A 23,979-nucleotide genomic window follows, 5' to 3' on the forward strand; every position below is an offset into this window, starting at 1 on the left:
ATGGGAGAGGCAAAGTGAATGGGATTATGCTTATGCCTGCCGGACTTGTACAGTAGTAACAGGATCTTTTAAGAGGACACATTATGTTCATGTGGAGGCAAGTACATGTAAATCTTTCTGCTGCAGGGATGTTAACCATAGACAAATGTTATTCTAACTGGTACCACTAGAACACTTTTGAAAGGGACAAGTGTTGCTGTATTGTACTGGCTGGGATTTTTTAATAGATTTTTTTAACCTTTTTGGAGGGAAAAAAAGAATTACATGAAATACACAAACTCTGCTTGTAGCTCACATTTGAAACAGTGTTAAGATTGATATATTGTTAAAAGACAGAAATTGATTCTTACTATTTAATCTGAGGTGAGTTTTTATTATTTAATCAGAAGAAGGATTTGTAATATAGTTTGTTTGCCTTAATTTCTTATGCTGTGGTCTGCTGCCATTTGTCTGCCGTGACAGTAGCTTAATTAACAGGGTGTTTGCTTATGTGATTTTGTCAAGTACAAACTTGCTGCACGGTATAATTAGGCACCTTGGGGTAGCCATCCGACCCCTGGTCTTTCCCAGGTAACAGAATTGGGTATATGCTAACTGCATGTCTTAGAAGGTCTAAAATGGAAAATTTTAGAATAATATCAGATCATTCAGACTAAAACTGAGACTGAATGTAAGCTTTATTGAAACTTAAACGGGTGGTTTCTGTTTAGTAATAACTTCTACTGAGCAACTTTGTCATAATTTTTTTAATATTTCCTGTGCAATTTTTCTACCTTCATTTTAAGAATAAATTTGTTTCTTAATTTTTTTGAATGACTGTTGAAGGTGTGCTGGAGCAACTGGCAGTAGTTCATGGATCTGGATTAATGCAGTGTCTCTTATCTCTGGAGGTATAAGTGACATTTCAGTGACAAGAGAAAAACTGTTTATTTGTTGGTATTTTAGTCTTCATTTATCTGCACTGCTTAACTAGTGATTGGTTACTCTCAGAGCTATACTCAGAGTTGTAGCACTCTCCCATGCTATTTACTGTTCAAGCTCATATTATTTGGCAATCACTACTGTTTGCATTTCATTTGAAACATACAAAAAAATGTATTCTGCACTGATTTTCCCACTATTACTTGGTGAGAGTACAAAGTCAACTATGTATAATTGTTGGCTTTTTTTTTTTCATTAAAAACAATGTTGTTATCTCTTTGAACACATCCATGCAAATAATGTTGCTGCTTCAGAAGAGTCATAAATGGTGCAATTTTTTAATTTTTATTTTCTTTTCCTGTGCCTGCTATCATTTAAATCCTTGTTGAAACCTCAGCGATTTCAGTGGCAGCACCATGGAAATATGTATAGATCTCTATTGACATAATGAGTGTCTTGTCTTATTATTGCTATGATTTCAGTTGCTTGTTGTAATAATCTGTGTTTCATTTCTCCCTAGGAACTTAAGGCATTTTCAAGTGCCTTACCTTCTCTTGGCTTGCTTGGTAGATGCCCCAAAACGTTCTTGCCCTAAATTTCCTATTTTCTTTCTTTCTATCTTTTAAAAATGATTTTTATTTATTTTTACCTAAAACCAGCCTTCTTTAAGTCAGGGACTTCTGTTTTGCAATTGTAGCAAGGGGTGAAGGAAAAGGGTAGGAAAGAACCCTCAAAAATTTATATATATATATATATGAAAGACTTAGTAATTTTTCCTATACTGGTTGGTTGTATGAAGTAGCAGGTAACACTTACCCTTTGAAGTTGCTGCACTGATTAAAGCTGAATTTTGTAAACAACATAAAACTCACTTTATACCAACATCTACAGCTGCCTCAATGTTGCTTATAAAACCTTCAAACTTCCCTGTTTTTGTTTATATATAAGTGAGAAATGTGCTTTCCTTAGCAGATATTTTATTTTGAAAAATAGTTCTCCATATAAGCTAAACAAAAATGAAAATAAATAATCAAATTGAGAAATCTGTGGAAGGGTGTGGTCTCAGGGATGTCGTGCAACTGATGTTACAGAGAAAAGCTTTTTACTTCTAGGCCAGAATTGTTTCTGACATGCTGCAGAAACATTTCTTCTTTGTAAAGCCTCAGTTACAGAAAAGTTGCACTATTTTTTTAAATGCTTTTTTTTTTAGAAGGAATAGAAATAAAATGAAGTGACATTCCACGTCTGTCATTTTGTCGCTGTGGTTTTTCTCTCTGCCTCTGCTGAAACCACAGCACAAAATAAGAGGTGTTCAAGTCCATATGAAGTACAGATGTTTTAGCTTTTTTCTTCAGGATGTTCCTTAAAATGATGATTTGAATGTGGCTACTTTTCACATAAAAGGCACAGGAGCCAAGGATTCAAGCAAGAAGTGGCTTGACAGAACTTACCAGTTATGAGATGGAGTGCTTAAATCTACTGCTCCTAGTGCCTGGAGACCCTGTGTGGATCCCTTGTTTCTTGTGTTGCCATAAGGATGCAAGTTCAGAGACTGATGAATAAATGACATTCCCGAGGAGGAGATGTGACTCCCCCTTTTAAGTTGAGGGAGGAGCAGTTGCAGCTATTTTTGGCTACAGTCTAGTGGGCTTTACTGAACTGCTCAGCAGTTTCTTGAATCCAACTGAAGACTGTAACAAAACAGAGATCTGAATATGGATAAAGAAAAAAGTTTCTACCTGCAAATCACTGCAAATTAAGATTTTTCTCTTGCTGTTACTTCAGTTTTGGGTTGGTTTTCTTGGGCTCGTAGGCAGAGTTGGTTTTTTTTGTTTTTTACCTTTTGAAATTTTCACTTTTTAACAATGACTTCTGACCTTTATGATCAGCTGATGTTGAAGAGGCTGTGCATACAATGTAATTTATTTCTGTAAAACCTGATAGCATATGATACGTACTGATTTTGTTGCTTTTAAATGATGAAGCAAAATTTAAGATTTTATCCCATGTTGGTGTATGCTGCAGACATTTGAAAAGATCCTTTATAAACATACCAGTCCTGCAGATTTCAGTTTCTTGTCCTGTTTCCTTTTCTCTGAATTTACTCACCACAGCACCACTGCAGAGGTCAGTACCATTCTCATTTTCTGAGAACAGGCTGATTATTGAGCAGATGATGCAGCGACCAGCCAGGACAAGCATTGCTTACTAAGTGGCTTGCTCATTACTTCAAGCTCTCTGTAATTCCATCATGTTTTAGCTGACAGGAACCTCTGTGGGTACGCTCAGGTGCTGCCTGCCCCCATTTGGTTACAGCTGCTGTGGAATACCCCTGGGTGAGTGGTGCTGAAGAGCTTGGTTGCTTTGGGATTTGAAAACCCAAGACTTGACTGTGCTGTTACTGCTATACTTTTGAAGATTCATTCACAAAAAGCTGACCATGAATCTTGGAAGGGAGTATATTGGAGCCTGAACTTTGAGAATCAAATGTTTGTGAGTGGAGCTTGGACTTCTTTCTCATAAACACGTAAGTTTGTAGAGCTTGTTTTAAAGGGAAGTTTTTAAAAACGTGTGTTAACTTACAAGGAGAAATTAAGCCAAATTTCCAGTTACTTTTAATCCTATATTAGCATCAAATAACTATTTTTGAGATGTGCTACATCATAGGAACTACTCTTTCATTCTGTCAAATTTGTAATAAATAAGGGGTCTTAGATATCACAAACAAATGAAATAAACTGAGGTATTTTAAATGCCTTTACCTTTTTGTAGCAAAAAAAACCCCAACATTTTGAAACAAAAGCTCTGGCAATTCGGGTGCTGTTGTAACTCACGAATCATAAATGTAAACCTGAGGCCATTTCATATCAGGAAACAGTGAGACTCACCAGAGCAGCGAGTGTAAATATTACTTTCCCTCCTGCAGTCTTGGTCCCTCGTATTCTGTCAAATGTCACAGGATAAAAAGGCTTCCAAAGCACATCAGTGCTGCATGGAAACCACACGTGTTTGCCTACTTGGGAGAGGAATGATGCTAACCCAGTTTCCCATCGTATTGTCCTATTTGAAGATCTGTCTACCACCTGCAAGAACTCTTCTGATGGAGAAGATTCTCAAGTGCCTCAGCACAATATCCAAGAGGGACCATTTCAGCCCCAACTCTGAGTAACTCCCAAATGCTAAGGTTCCTTTAAATGTTCAGAGAAGAGTGAAGCTGCCATGCATTTTTTCAATTTTATTTTTAACTATCTCCTCATTTAGCTGGCCATCTAATAAATAGGCCAACAGGGAGATGAAACTCTTTGACTTGAAAGGTGTAAGACACCTTCCTCATATTGCTGGTGTCTGGAATTGGTGGGCTTGGCATCCCTTAAAAAAAGCTGTGTAGGGTGCAGCGTGTTCGGCCCCAGAGACCCCAAGATACTCTTAATAACAGCATGCATGTTATTTTGGCTAAGATTTTAACTTTGTTTCTCCATGTGATTTCTATGTGGCTTCCACAAAAAAGGGTATTCTCAAGTTTCTAAATTGTTAGGCAGCATAGGCTGCTGTGTTGAACACCCATGGTTTCAGTGGAGCTTGCATTACACTTTAGTACCAAGTAGGGCTTGGTACTAAAGTAGTAGTTAAAATTTGATCTCATATGATAAATATTTCTTGTTTTCTCTTTCAAGTATCTGTTTGAAACAGATGTCTAGCTGCATTCTAGCCCTTGCAATGCCTACTTTCTTACCCAATTTACTTTCAATGTATAGGCCTCTCAGCAGCTGAAGGGGTAAAGAAACACTCAGAAAAACCTAATCCACAGTGTCATATATAAATTTATATATTTTCTAATGTTTCATCCTGAAAACTGGACAACTGGGCATCGTGCCTCCCCAGCAAGGCAGTAAAATATCGATACTACAGAATGTACAGCAGCGGGGAGTCCATCTGGAAACAAAATATTTGCACGTGGATTTGGCGAGTTTCCCAGTCACTGCTGAAGATGTGGTTTCCTGACCAAGTGAAAAACGCGTCCCCAGTCAATACATGACTTTCCCCATCAGATGGTGCTCGAGGACAGGTTTAGTGGGCATCTCATTCTCCAGCAGGCAAATTCCCTTCATAAAACATGAAGGGGAGAAGTCTCCTCTGCAAGCTAAAGTTAGATGGGCCTTTTAGAAAGATCAAAAAGTGTTGTTGAACTTGTTTTTCTTTTGCAGGAAATAAAAAGAAAGAAAAAGAAAAAAAAAGAGAAGCCAAACCTCTGATCCAAACCAGAGCAAGAGTTGAATAAGAAGGGCTACCAGGGACACAGCCTGTGCGACCTGCTGCTGAAAAGCAAAGCAACCATGGTAGTTCCCAGAGTGAAAAAGAGCCTGAAATGGGTGGGAGAAGCATGAGCAAGGAAGGGAGAGAGCACTTGTAAGGAGACAGAGTCCCAGGAGACTCACGATTCTGCTTCACAGTATAACTATGCTGGAGATCTGCCTTGATGCTTGTCTTCCATGGATCGAAAAGCACTTTGGAAAGGTAACACCATGCTAGCATGTTTTGAAGCACCAAGAGCTTAAGACCATATTTCATAAAAACAACCTCCAGTCTGATGTTTAAGTACCAATGATCTGAGCATGCACTGCACTAATGGACAACCAGCAGAGCAGTTAGGCTCCTGAAACCTGCGTTCATTATTTGAAATTGTGCAAAGCAAAAAAAAAAAATAAAAAATGGGCAGCTTTCCCCAGATACACAACACTTGCTTGGTCATGACCAGACCATGGAAGAGAAAGCTCCACAGGGAATAAACTAAATGTTGATGTGCAACATTTCACATTCATTTACCTGGTCAGATTTCAGATGGGTCTGATATGAAACACCTCTTCTAAACAGTCTGATTTGCAAGGAAGATTAGATTTCAAAACTGAAATCCAAACTCAAGATTTCTTTCTTACTCAAACATGATCCCAATAATGCGGTGACAGAGTACTCACTGAATTTTACTGATGAAACTAATTTTCCAGTTGAAAAACAAATTCAAATTTGTTTCTAAAGCCTGCTGGCTTTGTTTGAACCCAGTTTTATTTCCAAACAGGAGATGATCATTAAAGGATAAAGGATAGCTAAGTATTGCCTTCCACAAAAAGAATTTGTTGAGAATAGCTCTGAACATTTGACTGAGATTTCCAGGGTTCACATAGCCATCCCATGGTAGCTTAAACTTTGCATTTGACACACAGCAGAAGCTTCCATAGCTGGAATGGAGGAAAAAGACTAAAGGACCTGTGCCAATAAAAGAGTTTAGGAAGGTTTGACATATCAGATACATACATTAAATAAATATTTTTGGAAAAGGTGTTAGAAGAAAGAAATTCTTAATCTCCATTTATAAAACTAATTTATCAACCCCGCTCGCGAACCTTTGAAATAAATCTACCCTATGATTTTAAAAGGAAATTCTGATTTTAATAGTTTTTTCAAAACAAGCTTAAATAAAAAAAATTAACCTTATTGCCCACAGATTTAGAAATGTGCTAATGAAAAAGTTATGATTTCACAGTGTACATTCTTCAATGAAAGTTATCAATCTTGTAACAAGTAGAATGAAAATGATTTCTGCATTGTGCTGAAATGTGTATCTGTGCTAAAGCAAGCTCAGAACTTAAGACAGCTTAAGTGGGACAGAAAGTGCAAATTCCTGAGAGCTACAGTTAAGTATCATTTATTTTAATGCACCCTCCCTTCCCATATGCACTCAAATGGCAGCTATTTACGCTGGGATGAAGAAGTCCGTGTTTCTTAAGGGTGTTATTAAGGTGCACAGTGACTTCAACTGATTCCAGGGCCCCACTGTGCTACTTTCCTGTACAAACAAATTAGATGGAACATTTTTTGTTCCTTGGAGTGCATAGCTCAGACAAAGAAAAGATTATCTTTCCCCTTTTACAGATGAGGAAAGAAAAAGTAAAACAATTTGTCCAGGGTCACAAGCGTGAGTGAACAAGCTTTCTTGAATCTTAGTGGTCCCTGACTCAAACAGGAGATTGCTCGCTTTGTCTACGTGCAGCGCTCTGCAACTACTCTACTGCTGTGATTGCACGACAACCAAGAAACTAAGGTGCAAAAAGCAATTTTGGATAAGAATGTTATTTATCTGCCTGAAGTTTTCTCTTTTTAGGGCTTCTGGTGTCCTGCTAGGTGCTCTCAGCTCTCATTGGCATTAGTGAAAGTCAAGGTACTTCAGATTTCCTTTGGTGATCCTCAGTATCTTTCAAAGGTAACGTATTGCCAAAAATTCAGAAGGTAAAAATTCAAGCCATTCAGGTCTTGTCTATGTTACAACTCCTTTCTATAAACTGTATTTTCAGCTCCACTCCTGCAGCTTGTTTCTTCTCTTCTTTGTCTTTTTCGGTGTCAGAGCTCTTTGAGCAAACTGGGCTTCAGGAATATATTTATTCTTACAAAGTCTATATGATAGGTGCATTGTGCAATTTTCAGTGTCACTCATATTAAAGCTCTGGTTAAAACAAATATTATTTGATTATAAATAAGATCTGAAATTATACAGGATTTTTTTAAGAACCCATTCATCACCGGACTTTCAACAATGATTTTCAATGGGTAACTAGGTACTGAACCTGCATGACTTGGTTCCACAAGAGATGATGTGATAAGGCACATTTCCATCCTATCTTAATGGTGGAAATAATGTAATTAAAGCATTTCCATAAGTTATTTATAAAAGAAATTTTTTTTTTAAATGTCTTCAGCTTTGCAATTGCTCCAGTATTCCTTTCACGTAGTTAATGGCATTGATGTTACCAAATGGAAGTGGTTAGATCCATATTGAGGCTTGGTTTGGTGGTTTTTTTAATGGATCCCATAGTTTGATCAGATAGTTTAGAATCCTAATTGGTTATGCCCATGGTTTATTACCAATAAACCTCTTCTTGCTACGTTCAGTACGGCTGGTTCTCAGGCTTATTTCTCGGCCTTTCCCCTTGCGATGCCTGCCTAACTAACCGGGGTGGTGGCGTAGGTCTTGCCGACCCATGGTCTGCAGTCAAATCTTCCCTGCTCAAAGTGCCAAATCTTGGTCTCGTTAGCAGTGGCTGCCTGAACCCAATGGACGGCTGAGGCAAGGTGCTTGGCTCCTGTTGCTCTCCTCGGCCATCCTGGCTCCCGTCAACTTCATTCTTCCACTCCACCCGAAACTCAGGTGGTGGCCTCTGCTGTCTCAGTCTCTGGTCTCTCAAGATTTTCCCTGCTCTGGGTCTTAGATTGAGCACTGTGGTAGCGGCATCCATCTCAGAGTCACTGCTATCACCCACTGTTAATTGAAAACAAAATTAAAATTTTAGGTGCAGAATAATAGTGTTTCAGCAAAATTCAAATAACAGCACACAGAGCACTAGCAGTCATATAAGAAATTTCTCCTATTTTTCCTAAATTCAGTGCTTTCTGATTAGATCCAGTAATAGACACTTAACTCTGCCAGGACAGAGGATAGATTTGACTTACAGATATTCCTCCCCTCAAAACTGTGATTTTTTAGAAAGCTCACACTCAGCTGCTCCTTGTTTGAGGTGCCCCCCTGTTTGAGTTGACATATCCCCAGTTCTGGCTCTGGACATGGAACAATCTGTCTCTGAGCTACTTGGGGTCTAGTCCAGTCTCATCTTTGTATCCAAGCAGGATAAAAAAATGAGATTTCTCACCCTCACACCCCATGAAATCTAATCTGAGAGGCATTTCAAGAGCACAACATGTACATGGGCTCTAGAAACTTGACTTTGGAAAAGGAGTGTCAATACTTCACCAAAAAGTGATCTCCCAAGGTCAATGTGTAGATGGGAGGAAACATCCCACCCTTAATACACCTGAATGTAAGACAGCAAAGAAAATCTCACAGGTTCAAGTGCTGCAGACTCTTTCACTCCCTCATAGCAGGGTAGAAAATTGTCAAGGGAAAGCTGGCATAGTCATTCAGGCAATACTATTAAATGAGCACTATTGTGTAAACCAAGCTGGAAACATTCTGGATGTGTGCATGTGCATGTATTTTTCCCAGCAGACTTCTTTAAAATTTACTAACATCTTCATCAAAACTTGCACACTTCAGTCATTTGATAATCATTTTAACAATCATTTATGAATGCCTCAAATTTGCTCTTAGTCTTAAGTCAGTTAGGATGTTTTAAATGTATCAAAGCAAAGAATTGTGAATAGTGCAACTGTTGTAAGAACAACTTCCAGTAGTAGCCTACATGTTATTTCTTTTTAAAAGGTAAGAAAGGGGTCAACAAAAAATATTACCACATAATTGTCCATTCACCCAGATCATTATGTATCAAGCTAGGTCTTCATCAGACTTTGGTTGCAGGCTTCCCCCCACCCCCCCGGAATATGTCAAATAATATATTTTTTGACAATTGAATAATCTGGAGGCACATTTCCTCTTTAATTCTTGGTGGCAGTAGGTGACCTCAGCAGACATAACTACAGAATAAAAGGCATCCTATATTCAGAAAAGCAAAGATGTAATTATTAACAGAAATAAACATGGTCTATTGCTAAATTAATTTAGAAGAGTGGGAAACTAATTGGGATGGGGATCAAGACATTTAAGTGGTTGTGCAGAAATTTAAACTTCCAAGCAAGAGATCTTGATGGCTGCTTGTGATGAAAGGGAATACTCCTGAGCATGGTGCAAGCATGGTAACACAACCACTAATAATCAAAAGTAATAGAGAATTGGGCAAAGCTTTCACATCAAATGGTTGTCTCCCTCCAGATTTATTATTTCTGTTAGATTTCGAGAACTCCAATAGGAAACATTTGTGAGTTTAGGCAGAAAAAAAAATCCATTTTCATTGTAAACCACAGCATTTTGAGAAGTTCTTTGTGAGAACTATAAACCAGACCTCATGTCCTCATTCTTCTCTCTGGTCTGGCTCTCAGGGCAGTGTCCCCTGAATCCACTGAGAAAAGAAACCAAATAGGCTCACAATCCAAGACAGAGATCTGGGCATTATGGAATAAAGACAAAGAGAATGAGCCATGGCAGTATTTCTGGTGCTGAAGAATTTTGAGCTGCTGCTTATTCACATGAGGAGATGTGCTGGGAGGACTATGCCACTATGTCATTTAAACTGAGAAAGCCCCACAAGACTCTGTCCTGGAGCATATCTCTATATTCAAATACCCGCTCTAGAACCCATCGCTTTTAAAGCTCTAAGATCTCTGCTAAATATCCAACACCTAGAAATATGTTATAAAGGTATTAACTTTAGAATGAAAGCATGTGCATATAAAACATGTAATATTTATTTGAAAATTAATACGCTGATTTCTTTACATCATCCCTGGAAAAACTTTCCTTCTGTGTAGACAAAATGACTGCAGTGCAGTAAGAGACAGCAGAAAATTTCTCATTACCTCTGGAAGTTGTTTTATTTCTCACTCGTAGTTTCTCTGGGAGTTTAGTGTTTTTAGGAAGTGAAAGGAATCTTTTTGTATTTGCAGCAGCCTGTGTGCAAAGAATTACAAGAAATGTTAAGTTACTGCAGAGGTTTGAACGGGTTTAAGCAGTTAAAGGGCTGGAGAGTAGTTTGGGATTAGTTAATATGTGATCTTTTACTACACACTCAAGTTAACGTTGATTGCTGGTTGAGGTCTGTGCTAAGATAAAGACTGAGTAATCTCAAGCAGTTTAAACAACAGAAAGCTTAGTGATGTGCCCTCTGAGAACGAAGTTAATAAATGCATGCTCTCTAACCTCAACCTTACCTGTAGAAGTTTTCCTAAAGAAGGCAAAGGCTGCAAGCATGGCACCACTTCCTGCAACTCCAGTTTGAATTTTTTTATTAGTCAGCTGCAAAAATTAAGTTGAGGCTGAAGCTCAGGCACAAGAACTAATCTGCATTCTGATCCTGCAAGCGCTTTATACATATAAATGACTTTATACAGTTGACTAGTCACATTGAAGCTGATGTGGAAGTTAGGCACCAGCATGATCATTTACCAGTTCAGGGCATAAAATCCTTGTTTTCCCAAGACTAAGCTCCAAAGGCCCCGGGTGCACAGCACACCTTATACTTCCTGGAACATGAGAGGTACTTTCCAGGACAGATTGGTTTGGTTTGGTTTGTTTTTTTTTAATTTAAAAGTTTCTCAAGGGCATCCTTTCTTACATTTGTTACAAACACTTTTTAAAACCTTTACAGTCTACCAACTCTCCTCTACTTGTACCATTCATTGTTGCACACTCAAAGGGAATCTGAACGGAAATTTATTTTCCATGAGACATTTTTTCCTCTTTGGATACTGTTGTGCTGCTCAGGACCACTACACTACCCTCTGTGGTGGATTTATCTAAGGATAATTATTTTTTAAATTACAGCCTGTGCATTTTAAAAAGCTGTCAGACAGCATGTTTCTCTCCCTGCCCCAAAAATGTCTTGATCCTGCTGAGTCTCTTCATTATTCCGCCTAGTAAATAATTATTTGTATGACAAAGACAACATATGTAATTCTGGTTGAGAGGGAAAAAGACATTCAAGAACAGACTGAGCGTCACAATTAACACCACAGTAGCCCTGGTAATGATCACAAATGAGATATAGCATTTATTGGGTGTATCATTCCAGCCTCAGCTGCTGAAGGACAACTGTATCAATGAAGACAACAGTCGCCAAGTATTCCTGTAACATGAAAATACATATCTACAGGATGGTTAATTTCCCTGATACCTAAAATGGGAAGGTGAATTGAGGGATCAGCTTCTCTGCTGAATCATTGTGCTCTATTCAAATATGGTTGTGATGCTTACAGTGAAGGTATTGCAGGATTGCCTCAGAGTCCCAAATATTATGATGCCACAGCATTTTTTGTAGGTGGCAAGAGTTTTCCTATTCTGTGTCAAAACCTGAAGTCCTGACTACATTTTACGAATACTAAAGAGCCCACAGCATTTTTCAAATAAAGAGCATACTCTGACTGACTGGATTAAACATTCTCTTTCCCATATTTTGGAGCATACTGTAAGTAGTCTTTCTGTCTCAAAGTTATTTTCAAACTTGATCATCCACCCTTCATCAAAATAATGATAAAGAATACAGACCATACTTTAGAAGTACACTGTGTACAAAGCATGTTCAGCTCCTCTGAGATAAAATTATGGCAGCAGATCCTACTCCCATATCACATTCTACAAGACTGATGCATTGCTGAAGGGGTTAACACAAAATAAGAAGCCCATGTGTGCAACTCAAGGTGTAAATGTGACATATGTGCAGTTCTCTTCCAAATTCAGTATTTTTTTCTGCATTTCAGAAGATCTTTTTCTGCATGACATATAGCTACAAAGAACTGCTTCCTACAAAACAAATAAAATGCGAGTACCGGTCTTTCTCTTGATAGGCTGTTCGTTTTCCTCAGGCTCTCCCTAAGGCTGTGCCGGCGTCGGATCAGAATTTCTTTGGCCTGCTTTTCATTTGCATCTGCAGCCAGGCTATGTCGGTTATATGACATTGTCTGAAATATAAAGACAGTGGTCACATTCTGAAAAGCATAATGTCAAATGTGTTGAACTATATGCATACTGCAGAACAGGCTTTTTGCTTTAATGTTTTCCTAAGCATCGTAAGTCCTTGTGAGCAAAATCATATTGCAGATGAACACGAACAAGAGAAGGAATTATGCCAGCATTTTTTAGTCATCTGCTTCACAAACACCTGTTTTGTTTGGTTTTCTTAACCTGCTGATATTTATAATGAAAGAAGAATTGGAAAAAGCTGGCTTAATACACTGTTTACCCCCACATTGTACTAGCTCAGTCAGTATGTCAATAGAGGACGCACATTTGAAAGCGGTAAGATGAATCACCGAGGGGGCTGTCATTTTTACCTCCAGGAAGCTGAAGCTTGCTCCACTTCTGAATGTTTTCCAAGGGCTCAGACATTCAAACTATTTAGCCATAGGAGGGTAAATATGAAATGTCCTTTAAATTTTATTTCACTATTTTTCCCGCTCATCACCTCTGCTTTTAATACAAACAACTTCACAACTGGAGGCAAATGGGAAATCTAATCCCGTTACCATGAAGTTACCAAAATACTGATGTAAGTGGAAAAATGTTGTGCTGAATTTGCACCTATAGTCCCTTTTAAGTAACACAAGTATATTGCAGATAATAAGAAAACAAAAACATTAATCTTTATCATAGCTTAAGATCAGTTAAGCTATTTACACAAAGGACTACAACTGTGTTGTTGTATATATGATAGGACGTGGATTCACAGAAGTAAACAACAACATTAATTATTATGCTGTAGTACAGCAGGTGCTGCACTAGCCCAAAGACATGTTAGGAAGGCAATCAATAAATTCAAGGAGTAGTGGGATATTTAAGTATGCAAAACTTCATCCTTACTCGATGTCGTATTTGGTAGAGATTCTTTGTTAATATTTCTCGCATGTTTTCCATTTCAGTGGGAGAAAGTGGCTTTATTTTTCCTTCATGATACTCACTGTGGTAGAAAAAAAAAAGGAAAGAGAGAGAGAGAGGAAGAATGTTTTTATTTGCATGATTGGAAATTACATTTGAACTATTTCCTTTGTTAGAGTTGGAAACAACATTATTTACAACCAAGGAAGAGGTAAAAATGTAACACACAGGAATGAAACCTTGATCTCATTTAGGTCAGTGCTAAGACTCAAAACTCAGTCTCCAAAATTTGATATACATTACATTAAGTTGTAAATTTGATTAAGGCACTTTTCAAAATGCCCCTCAGGCTTCCCCCATAGCTACTTGCAGCAGATGTACAGGCACTGGTTCAAGTCCAGCTCCGCTCTGCAGGGCAAATCAATGTTCCCGTGAGCAGCTGCCCTTGTAAAACTGCACACTCCTGACGAACACAGCTCACTGAGTGCTTCATGTGTGAGGCACAAGTAAAACGCTCTTGGTTCGTATCCACTTACTGTTCAGGTGACATTTGGACACAAAGTGTCCTAAGTCAAAGCGATTATCCTGCCTACGCAGATGAGGCTGTGAAATAAATGAGGTGAGCCAGCCGAAACGGTCAACCACGCTGGTCTCGCTTGCTTACCTGAGAGACACCGATGATGGGACCTTGCTTATCATTCCACTCTCTGCCATCTCAATGGCATGTTTGATTTCCAGCTTCTTGTATAAAGAAACAATGCTGGATTTGGGCTGGTTCTCCCGGATAAGAAGTCTCCGCAGGTATTTGTTGTCAAATTTTTTAAACCTGTATGGGCAGCAAACCAACCCAACCAGTTAATTTTTACTGTGCATAGTTAAGGAAAGCCAATATACTGTTGCTAACGCAATTGTGAAGGAGGAATGTGGAATGTGTCTGTTCATATTAATAACCTAGTGCTGAGTAACATAATAAAGGGTCAAGCTCATTTTTGCTTCAGATAAACAGACTTAACCTATATTTTTTGGTTAATACGTTAATGGACAGTCTCCCTAGCAGTAACTTTTAACTTTTAGGTATTCCATGTTGTTAGACAATATTATTTTTAATTCTCTATTTCCATTAAGACAAAGAGAACATTAAATATTTACTGTAATAACAAATAAAAGGTCTAAATTTGCACTGACTGCTTTTTCTTTGAAATTTTAGCCTACTTTTGTAAAGCTTTGGAAGTTGTCCCTTCCTCTGCAACCCTCTTGGATGCTTAGTGAAAAAATATTGATTACAGCTGGGTTGATTCTGTTTGTCAGAAAATATTTTACCCTCTGGCCATTCTGAAATTATTCTTGAATTTAGGTCAAAAATGTTTCTGAAGGTCATGAATAGGTGGGACCCTCCTTTTCTCTGTAATCCGTTTAATTAAAGATTTCACACAGGCTGGAGGAGAACCAGGCTGAGTAAGGGAAAGTTGTACCCATGTCATGCATCTGTCAGGAGAGTATCCTCACTGTCAAGCCCTCAAGTCATTTGGAGAGAGCTCTACTCAGCTCTTTCTGCTGATTTTATTCCTTTTTGCAGAAAACATTTAAATTCTTGTTGGAACAGTGACCAGAAGGTGGGTGAGCAATGCCCATGCTTTGGGTCTAAAGGATTTAGGTATAAAAAAGCGTGCTTCTGAGAAAAGGAAGTTAGATCCAAACCAGTGATAACGATGATTCAGCAGCTAAACTGAAAACATGAATTATTCAAGTATTACCAGTGGTAATCTCCTTAACTGACACTAAATCTTAAATAATCCCATCAAGAACTGTGGAGCTGCCTGCCGTTAGGATCTCTCATGCACCTCATGCCAGCTGGAGCCTTGTTCTTTCTAGAGAAAGACCCAAAGCTTTTGTATGTCTCCCATCAAGTAGAGAACTGACTCCTCACTTAACACCGCAGAGATATACAATTTGCAGGACGAAAGCCGGATGGGATGAAAGGCTCAGCAGACATACAGGAAATGCTCTGAAACAGTCTGAAATAGGGAGATGGCATGCACCCGCTGAAGGTACAGTCCTTTACCCTGGGATCAGAGGGCTGTGTTTCTTCCCAGCTGGAGGTTTTGTTCTACTTGCTTGTGGTTTAGTAAAAAGACATTGTTTTGCTGCTTTTCCTTTGTAACCCACATGTTCTAAAAACAACCATCCGCTTTCAGGAATAAAATGCTGAAAATGAAATACGATGCCCAACAGCCTTCATTTGTTGCTGCTGAGCCAGTTCAGCCTCTCCTGTATAACAAAGAGTTTTAAATGCTATTCTTACTTATCTCTCCAAAAGTTGTGACCCCAGTGCCCGCACACATCTTCAATTCCAGTCTTCACGTGGTCAAAGAACTAAAGGGGAAATGTCAGTTCATTATATAAACTTATAGACACAAGACATCAGCTTGCCCTTAGATATATTCGTTTAACTTTCTTCAGAACAGAAATATCTAGTCAGAATTCAGGATGATGCTTCAGTATAACTAAACGCAGTCTAACCAATCTCAGAGCTCAATTTTGTTTTGTTCCCCTGGAGCTTCTTCCTTACCTCACAGTCCCAAAAGTACAGAAGTCAGTTGCTCATTTCCACAACTTAAGTCTTGTTCAGCTCCTCATTATATGTAATAAAGCTTATTTTGGTAATTGCCAAAGGTTAAATATAAGCTTTATAGTTATCGTGCGTATAACAACTATCAAAAAGAAATCTAAGAGCGTGTGCCTCTCTGTAATACTGTGTGCTGAATCCTTGTCTTACTGAAAGCCACTAGGAATTTCAACTATATGAGGGTTTCATTTATGACACTGAAGATGCAACATACCCTGTTATAAATTTCTTCACTGACAGCAGGCTGCTTTTTATTTGACCTTTTGACATCAAGAAACTCCACCAGTGGGCGAATTGTTATTCCCTGTGAAGAAAAAAAACCCAGAAAAATAGTTTCAGAAAACTGAAAATGGCTGTGGATACCTTTTTAGCTCTGGATACCCTTTCACCTCCCTAACCCCAAAATCCAGCCTGACACAATAATTATAATAGAGAATTCACTCCTGTGATTAGCAGGTGTAACACTTAGCTATGAAGTCCTTTTCAGCACACGGACTCCACTAACACAACAGAAAGAAGGGACTACCTAGAGCTAAGTGATCCAAGAGAGACAACCTAACAAATCCTCTAAGCATCAGGAATACATCACTTACCCCATCCATAATATTTTTAAAATTATTTTTTTAAATTCTGTTATGCCTTAGAAAAACCCTTGTTTTCTGAATTAATGAACAAATACCTCATCATTCCAAAGCAAACACATAAAGTCCTCTTTTACAGTGATTTCTTCTAAAACAGATACTCAAAAGATTTGTAAAAAGTAGCATTAAAATTGCTATTCAAGATCATGTCACTAAGACTTTTTTTAAATTTGTGTCCTTACCTGATTATTCTCAAAGAACAAAAAGTTTTGGCTATCCCAGAATGATATAATGGGTTTGAACAATTATTTGTGGAAGAATTGACATAATTTGTTTATTTGTACAGGCACACTAGCCTAAGGGAGAAGAATTAATCTCTCATCACGTTGAGATCAGTCCCTACTATCCAAGACAACCAGGTCACATATTTCTTTTCATAAATGAATCAAGCGTTATCTTAAAAGTAGTTAGGTTTCTTTGCCCCATTGCTCATACTGGAACACTCATCCTGAACCTCATTGTTCTGATAATTAGAAAGCTGCTTGTTAATTGCATCATGGTCACTTAGTACTACTTTGTTCTTGTGCCAACATCTGTCCTTTTAGTTTAAACAGTGTTCCGCCTTCTCTGGTGTTCACTCCTTCACATAAACAGTAATTATAGTCCCCCTTCTCCTTCATTTTACTAAGACCAAGGCATCCTGGTCTCCTTTCGCACGACAGGCTTATCAGTCCTGTGATCACTCTAGAACATGATGCTATTTGCTGATGGAAATACCTGTCTCAGTATGTCTTAAGATCAGATTTGCCTTTCTTCTGTTGCCACTGCATTGGCAGCTTAAAATCTACCCCATTATCAACTAGTACACCTGTGTCTTTTTCCTTTTTTTGTATTTGTTTTCAAATGAAAGGTTCCCATTTCATAAGATAAATACCTAGCAAGAAAGTCCTAGCAAGAACACATTTGCACTTATTGCTGTTAAATATAATTCTGTTTGTATCATATTGACTCTTAGTTATTATTTTCTTTCTACATGACACCTCATCTCGCTGTCACCCTGACAACAACTTCCAAACCCTGTCATCAAGAAACATTAGCAACAAAAAACTCTTACGCTTTTGTGCAATGGTCAATACTGAGAATATTAAACACAACAATCTGCAGGAACCATCCTTGAGGAATTCCAACATGAACTAGCTTTGAAGGTGGCCTTGCTTTGGGCATGGTGTTGGACTAGAGACCCCCAGAGGTCCTTTCTGACCCAAAGGACCATATACTTCTATTTACCTTTATAGGAGAAACTGTCAGCTCCTTCCTCATTCACTCATCCAGTTCACTCAATCAGTCTAATGTCCATCTAAACCTCAGCTTAATGAGCAGTTAAGCTAACAGTCTCCTGTGTAGCCCCCCACCACTAAAGATTTTGCAATAGTCCAGTTAGATGAGATTACTCTAGAAAATAAATTGCCTTATCACAGAATGATACCAGGTTTCCCTTTGGTAAACCATGCTGCACTTCTTAACACATTCCATTTACCTCCATATTTTAAAGTATTCTGTCTTTCAAAACCTATTTTCACAGCTTGTTCTTCACATTCTTCTGCACACCAGGTGCTTCTGGACGGATGTCCAGCTGGTTTGTAGCATCACTGCCTAACATCCAGACCCAAAAACTCCCCTTCCTCTCTCAGTGCCCTCAGTGTCTTCCATCCCCTGCTCACTGTGCACTGCATTGAACACTGAACTCCTGAGTAAATGAACAACTTTAAGAATTCTAAGAAGTAATTAGTGCTGGGGCTGTACCTAGATTATCTTTTATCTCTACTTCAACCTCACTAGGTCTTAAATACTTAATACTACTTATATGTTAGCATAAGTACTTAGTATCTGGCATACTTGTGCTACCTTTCTGCATAGCATTCTTTTTTTAAACTATGGCCATGGAGAGGACCTTCAAGTATGTTCCTTCCAGTAAGTTAGGACATTTGTTTTTCTACCCACTGCTTATTCACAACCTGTCTGAGAAAGAAGAAGTCCAGAAGAGGAAAGGCATTACCTGAATGAAAACGGTAAAGAATATCACCACGATAACAGCAGTGATGAACAGTTTCTTCCTGGGAAACACAGCAGGAGGAAGCAGAAATACAAGTGAAAAACAAATAGCTCCTCGGAGGCCTCCATAGGCAATAATAAATTGGTCCTTAAAAGTGAGAGGAATTGTCCGGAACACATTAATGATCTGAGTTAGAACAAAAACACCTGAGGGAAAAAAAAATAGAGAAAAAACGGGAAATTAAATTACACAGAAATCCCCCACAATGTTAATATTTCTTTTAAAACACTTTTATTTGCTTCTTGCCTATATGTTATTGAAAAAATGAAATGTAACTTAGCTGCTTGAAAACACCACAGAAAAAAAATTAAAGTGCTTAAGGAGCATCATCTTAAACATATTTAGTGAGCTAACTACCTCAGGTCAGCTGGATTTAGGACCTGAAGCAGCTCATTGATCTCCACAAGACAGCTATCTGCTAGACTCTGCACCTTTATAACAGTAATAATTCTCTGTGTCAGCACAGACCAAGACTCCTAATTTTTTTTATAGGATTTGAGGTGCTTTTGAATACTTTGGCTTGTCACCCCCATCAATCTTTGCTTTGAATCCTGCAAACTTCTATTCACTCACTTAATGTTAGTTGCACAGACAGGAAGGATGCAGGACTGGGGATGAAGGGAGAAGATGCCAGTGCATGCTGGTGTACTGAAGGCAAAGGCTCCAGCGATGTGGCAGATGGGAGTAAAGGTATAAAGGCAGGTGATGGGAGCAAGCATGGGGGACCAGGAGCTGGGGAGCAGTCAGGCTGCTAGGTTGCTTTTCAGCATAAAGTATTAATGGTGGGGCTACAGGTTTAGGAGGGAAACTAGTCCAGATTTCTGCACTGGGGGGAGACTTGGGAGCTGGAAGTAGGGGTGCAGAGGCAGGTTAAAGCATGAGCCTTTACACACGGAAGGACTGAATCATTACACATGAAACTGGGGCTAGGTGCATGTTTAAGACGTATGAGCCTGACCTGCACTTTGGTCACAAGGTAAAAAAAAATAAGAGCTAGTGCTGCAAACTCAGGAGTGATCAAGCAGTTTCTTGCAGGATTTTTTTTTCCACAATATATACCTGAACAACACTTCAACGACAGCATTTCCTGTTTTAATGCTATTTATGCTGATATTTAATGCTGATTTTTATGTTCCATTTTGGGAGAAGGTGGAAGCTGACCCTGCGATCTGGGACATGTTACAAATAAGAAGACCATTCTACAAGCTGATGGGACCCTCTCTAAATTTTGGCATTTGCTACTTGAGAAGATGTAAAAAAGTTTCACTTGCAAAGAATATTGATGTGTAGTCTGAGACTTGCTTACCCAGTGCCCTCCAGATTAAACAGAAAAGGAGGGTGAAGCTAACAAAGGCCCAGTTCCACTCATGGTTCTTCCCAACTGTAGACACTCCCATGAAGATGAAGATTAAGGTCTCACTGACACTGCTCAGCATCTTCATGAAATACTTTATTGTCGTATAGGATTTTTGAGAAACATTTTCCTCCACATATTTATTCATTGTCATGGCACATGCTGTAATCCTGAAAGGCAAACATTAACCTGTATTTTATTGGCTTGATTCTTTTTTAGCCTCTCTCATTTCTACAGAATATTATTCACTTTTCCATAGTCCTCTTTAAAATGCAAAGCATAATGTATTCCATAACCAATCTCATATTTATTGATGAACCTACAGTTTTGGGCATGAGATTTTTTTTCCACAGTGAGGAGTTTTCTGAGAAGACATCAGCATATGGAGCATTTTGTAACATACTAAATCCACATATCTGTGCAGGGGTAATTCAAATCCAGGGTTTTGAAAGAGGCAGAGCGGAGGAGAGCCAGGGGCATCCCTGGAAAACAGGAATTGCTGCTTCTATTGATGCTGAGGGACATCAGACAGGATGGCAACTACATGTCCTGGGGGAGGGCTTCCCTCCCACCCACTAGCATTTTTCCCACCAAAGCATTCCTCTCCTCAATGGAGAGGAAACAAACAGTAGCCAGCTCCCCTTTCTAGGAAAAGTAAGCAGCAAGGCTACAGTCAGTTTGTCATTCTCCACCACTTTGGGCCACTGCTTGCTTTGCCTGTTCATAGGGCTGAATAAGAGAAAACGACCACTAGAAATCACACTGGTGCTGTTGCATATTTAAAGCACCTACAAATGAATGATAATGGGGATCTCGGCTGATACATGAGAGAACAGACAGAGCTTACTGTAAGTACACCTACGCATCTGTGTTCTCAGCCTGTGTTAGTAAACAGAGTTTCTTAATCAGTGGGGAAAGCAAAGAATTACATCACTGGCTGCACATCACTTGTTCAGTGTGGTTGCCCATGACATTATGAACACATATGTCTAAGTTCTTTCATCTAAAAGAAGGGATTTAAAAAAAATTACAAAGCAGAAAGAGGAATCCCAGAAGCAGCAGTAACTTTAAAAGGACCTATGCATGGTAAACTTTCTTAGCATTTTGCAAGAGGGTGTCCATAGCAGCAGCTGAAGCTGTAGTCACTGGCAGACTCTGAATATGTTTCTCCTAATCAATTAAAGTTAGTTTCACCCAGAAGTTTCCTTCTCTTACATTGAGCCAGAGAGGCCTGCTTTGGAGGACAATAGCCAAGATCTGAAACACAGCTGTAGATCTCTGACCTCACTAACACATCCACATCCTCAAAGTGACTGGGCAGCATTACCTCTGAGAGATGAATCTGGAGGACATGTATACATCTGTAGAGGGCACAGCAAGCGCTACTGGCATCTGTCAAGCAGCATAACACCTTCAGGCACATCAGGGTGAATAAAACTCAGGGAAGAGGGTCTAATGTTGGGACAGATGCAGTCCCAAGGGGCAGACAGTAGCTTACAAATACAGGAGGAAAGGGTTTGCTAGCAGAACAGTGCATCTAACCTGGCCTTCATCTGGTATTTTTGTCCACCTACACTTGGTGATAGAAAGGCAGATCTAGTCAGCCCAAAATAAATGGTCATTGCCATGCAAAAACTAGCTCCAACCCTAAGCAAATTCCAAGACTAAAAAGAAGGAAAGCTTGACTAAAACTATCCCAGGCCCCCATCTACATTTAGTACTGACATAATTGTCAGTTCTCTCCTCATTGTCAGCTGATTTCACCATGGTCTTGAAGAAAAAGATCCTCTGTGGCCCAAGAGTAGCAAGCTGTCTGGGAAGCAGAGCCCATCATGGTTACGTGGGATCCACCATGGAAGAATTCATGCAGATTTCAAGAGCATACAAGCTTCCTCCCTGCAACACCCATAGGTTTAGGCAATGTTTCTAGTTTGAGCATGTGATTGGGACAACAGAGGTCCTGCATTTTTGCCAGTATAGATAGAGTGCTGATGCTCTTGGCAGCTCTCCACCTTGTTCTGATCAGTTGCCTAGACTAGGAACTTGTCATAGATCCCCCCATAGATCCCATAATATATGTGCCTGCATACCTCAGGAAGTGGACCAGGGCCATGCATGGATTTTGTCCTGACAAGGAGTGATGATTTGGCCAGGACATAAACACAAGCCCGGAAGCTGTCGAATACTCCCAGGTTCTTCAGTCTACACACAGTTCTGATGACCAACCTCAAAAGTACATGCAAAGCAGAGTCTTAAATCTACTTAACACTTTAACTCTCCAGAACTCTCATATTCAGTGGCAAAGCAGCTCTTCACAAGTCACAGGCTGCACTGGCAGACCTACAAATACCTCAGGTTATGTCCTGGGTTGTGACAGCTCTCCTGCGCGTACACAGCCTCTCTGTACCAGTGTAACGAGCCTGATGCATCCCAGTGACCTCCAGCCAATTGCACACACAGTGGAGCTGGCAAGTGGAGGGGCAGCAAATGCAATATCACAAAAACACTGTGGGTAGGCTGCAAAATAGCCATTTCCAGACCCACAATCATTTCAGAGTCTTAGAGCTGCAGCTTACTGCCCGAAGCATTAGGGCTGTCAGGCCTGCATCAAATATACCACAAAACACTCAGTACTATTTATTACCTTCATAAAATAAATAGTTTTCATTATTATAGTCACTTAGGAAAGCCCTGCAGCTCAGAGAGTAGGGAAGCATGTTCTGGACATGGTTTGTTTTTGGATCCTGAGGTAATGGAGACACTGTAAATAGATGTCTGATAAGAATCTGTCACCAGATTAATCAGGATCTTTGCAAGCTGTAACTTAAAACACTTACCACGCTTAACCACTAGAATTTAAAGGGACAACACTCTTGCAATATCATTTTCAATCACATTTTGCATTCATTCAATTAGTGCCAACAAATTGATTAGTTAGTTCACCAATGTAACAAACAGTGCTGTACATTATTTGTTACTGTTTGTGTAAGTAATATTCCACAACTAATCACTGCTAACTTTATGAATCTGGTATCTCTTCAGAACACTTATTTGCATTAGAAAAAAACCTGTTGTCTATTTCATTTGAAAACAGTATGGCAATATAGTGTTAGAATTTAATATAAAATCAATTTCTTTGCAAGGTTTTATGGATATTGTTATAATACGTTCTTTCCAAACTAAGTTTTTACTATCACCATAACCAAAGCAAAAGCTTAGGTGTGTTTTATTTTGTATTTCTTATCCACATACATTAATTCTGGCTTCTACTTGTGATCTGAGCTAGTTGCCTTGGTCAAGAAGGGAAGGGAAAAGACAGTTAATTGCAATTAACCTGCAACCTTCTGTGTTTCTGAAGAATAAAAGTCCTCCTGTACAAACAGTGCAGTTTCTGTCATGACTGCAATAAACTAGGCCACTGGGTTCAATCCTCACGTTTCCTTGACCTACTAAATTTACAGTAGTTTCAATGTTTGTTCCTTTCAGCCTGCTAATTCACTGTTGCAAAAGAAAAGAGAAATAGAAATTAATCGTTCTGCTGCTTCACAGCCTTTATGAGAAATTAGTAAGCAGAAAATACAGCATTAAAATTAGAAATGGACCCAAGCAGATAAAGTTAAGATTCATATCTGTATGTTTTACACCCATTCTCCTGATTCAAGCCTGGCTCTAATTTCAGTAACAGCTCTTTCCTCTCCTTCTGAAGAGGACTTTCTCACTGCAGCTGACAGGAACATGGCTCAGTCCCTTCACTATTTCAGCTGGGTAACCCAGTGCAGGGGTTATACAGAGATGCTTCAAGAATCGTTTGTCCTGAGAACAAGTACACAGACTTATCAAAAGAGGGACAAGTGTCTTTCATTCCCTTCCATTCCTCTGCCAGGGAATTCCTACTTGAACAGAAAAGCAGCACCCTGTGTTTGTATCCTATTTAGTTGATAACACTGTGCATTCCTG

At 39.1% G+C, this 23,979-nt stretch overlaps 1 protein-coding gene across 1 annotated transcript in view; it reads right to left on the reverse strand.

Annotated features, from left to right (window-relative positions):
- Positions 1-7,646: 7,646 nt before the first annotated feature.
- SLC9A2 (solute carrier family 9, subfamily A (NHE2, cation proton antiporter 2), member 2) overlaps positions 7,647-23,979 on the reverse strand; it is a 28,100-nt gene continuing 11,767 nt past the window's right edge. The window contains exons 5-13 of the mRNA XM_010192535.1: positions 19,975-20,192; positions 18,612-18,814; positions 16,189-16,278; positions 15,651-15,721; positions 14,013-14,174; positions 13,334-13,430; positions 12,304-12,435; positions 10,339-10,429; positions 7,647-8,230 (exon numbers count right to left, since the gene is read on the reverse strand). Of these exons, the coding sequence (XP_010190837.1) occupies positions 7,860-8,230; positions 10,339-10,429; positions 12,304-12,435; positions 13,334-13,430; positions 14,013-14,174; positions 15,651-15,721; positions 16,189-16,278; positions 18,612-18,814; positions 19,975-20,192 (1,435 nt within the window). The 3' untranslated portion in view covers positions 7,647-7,859. The remainder of the gene's footprint in view (positions 8,231-10,338; positions 10,430-12,303; positions 12,436-13,333; positions 13,431-14,012; positions 14,175-15,650; positions 15,722-16,188; positions 16,279-18,611; positions 18,815-19,974; positions 20,193-23,979) is intronic.

This window comes from Mesitornis unicolor, unplaced genomic scaffold (genome assembly GCF_000695765.1).
Source record: "Mesitornis unicolor isolate BGI_N332 unplaced genomic scaffold, ASM69576v1 scaffold32519, whole genome shotgun sequence".
Classification (NCBI taxonomy): domain Eukaryota; kingdom Metazoa; phylum Chordata; class Aves; order Mesitornithiformes; family Mesitornithidae; genus Mesitornis; species Mesitornis unicolor.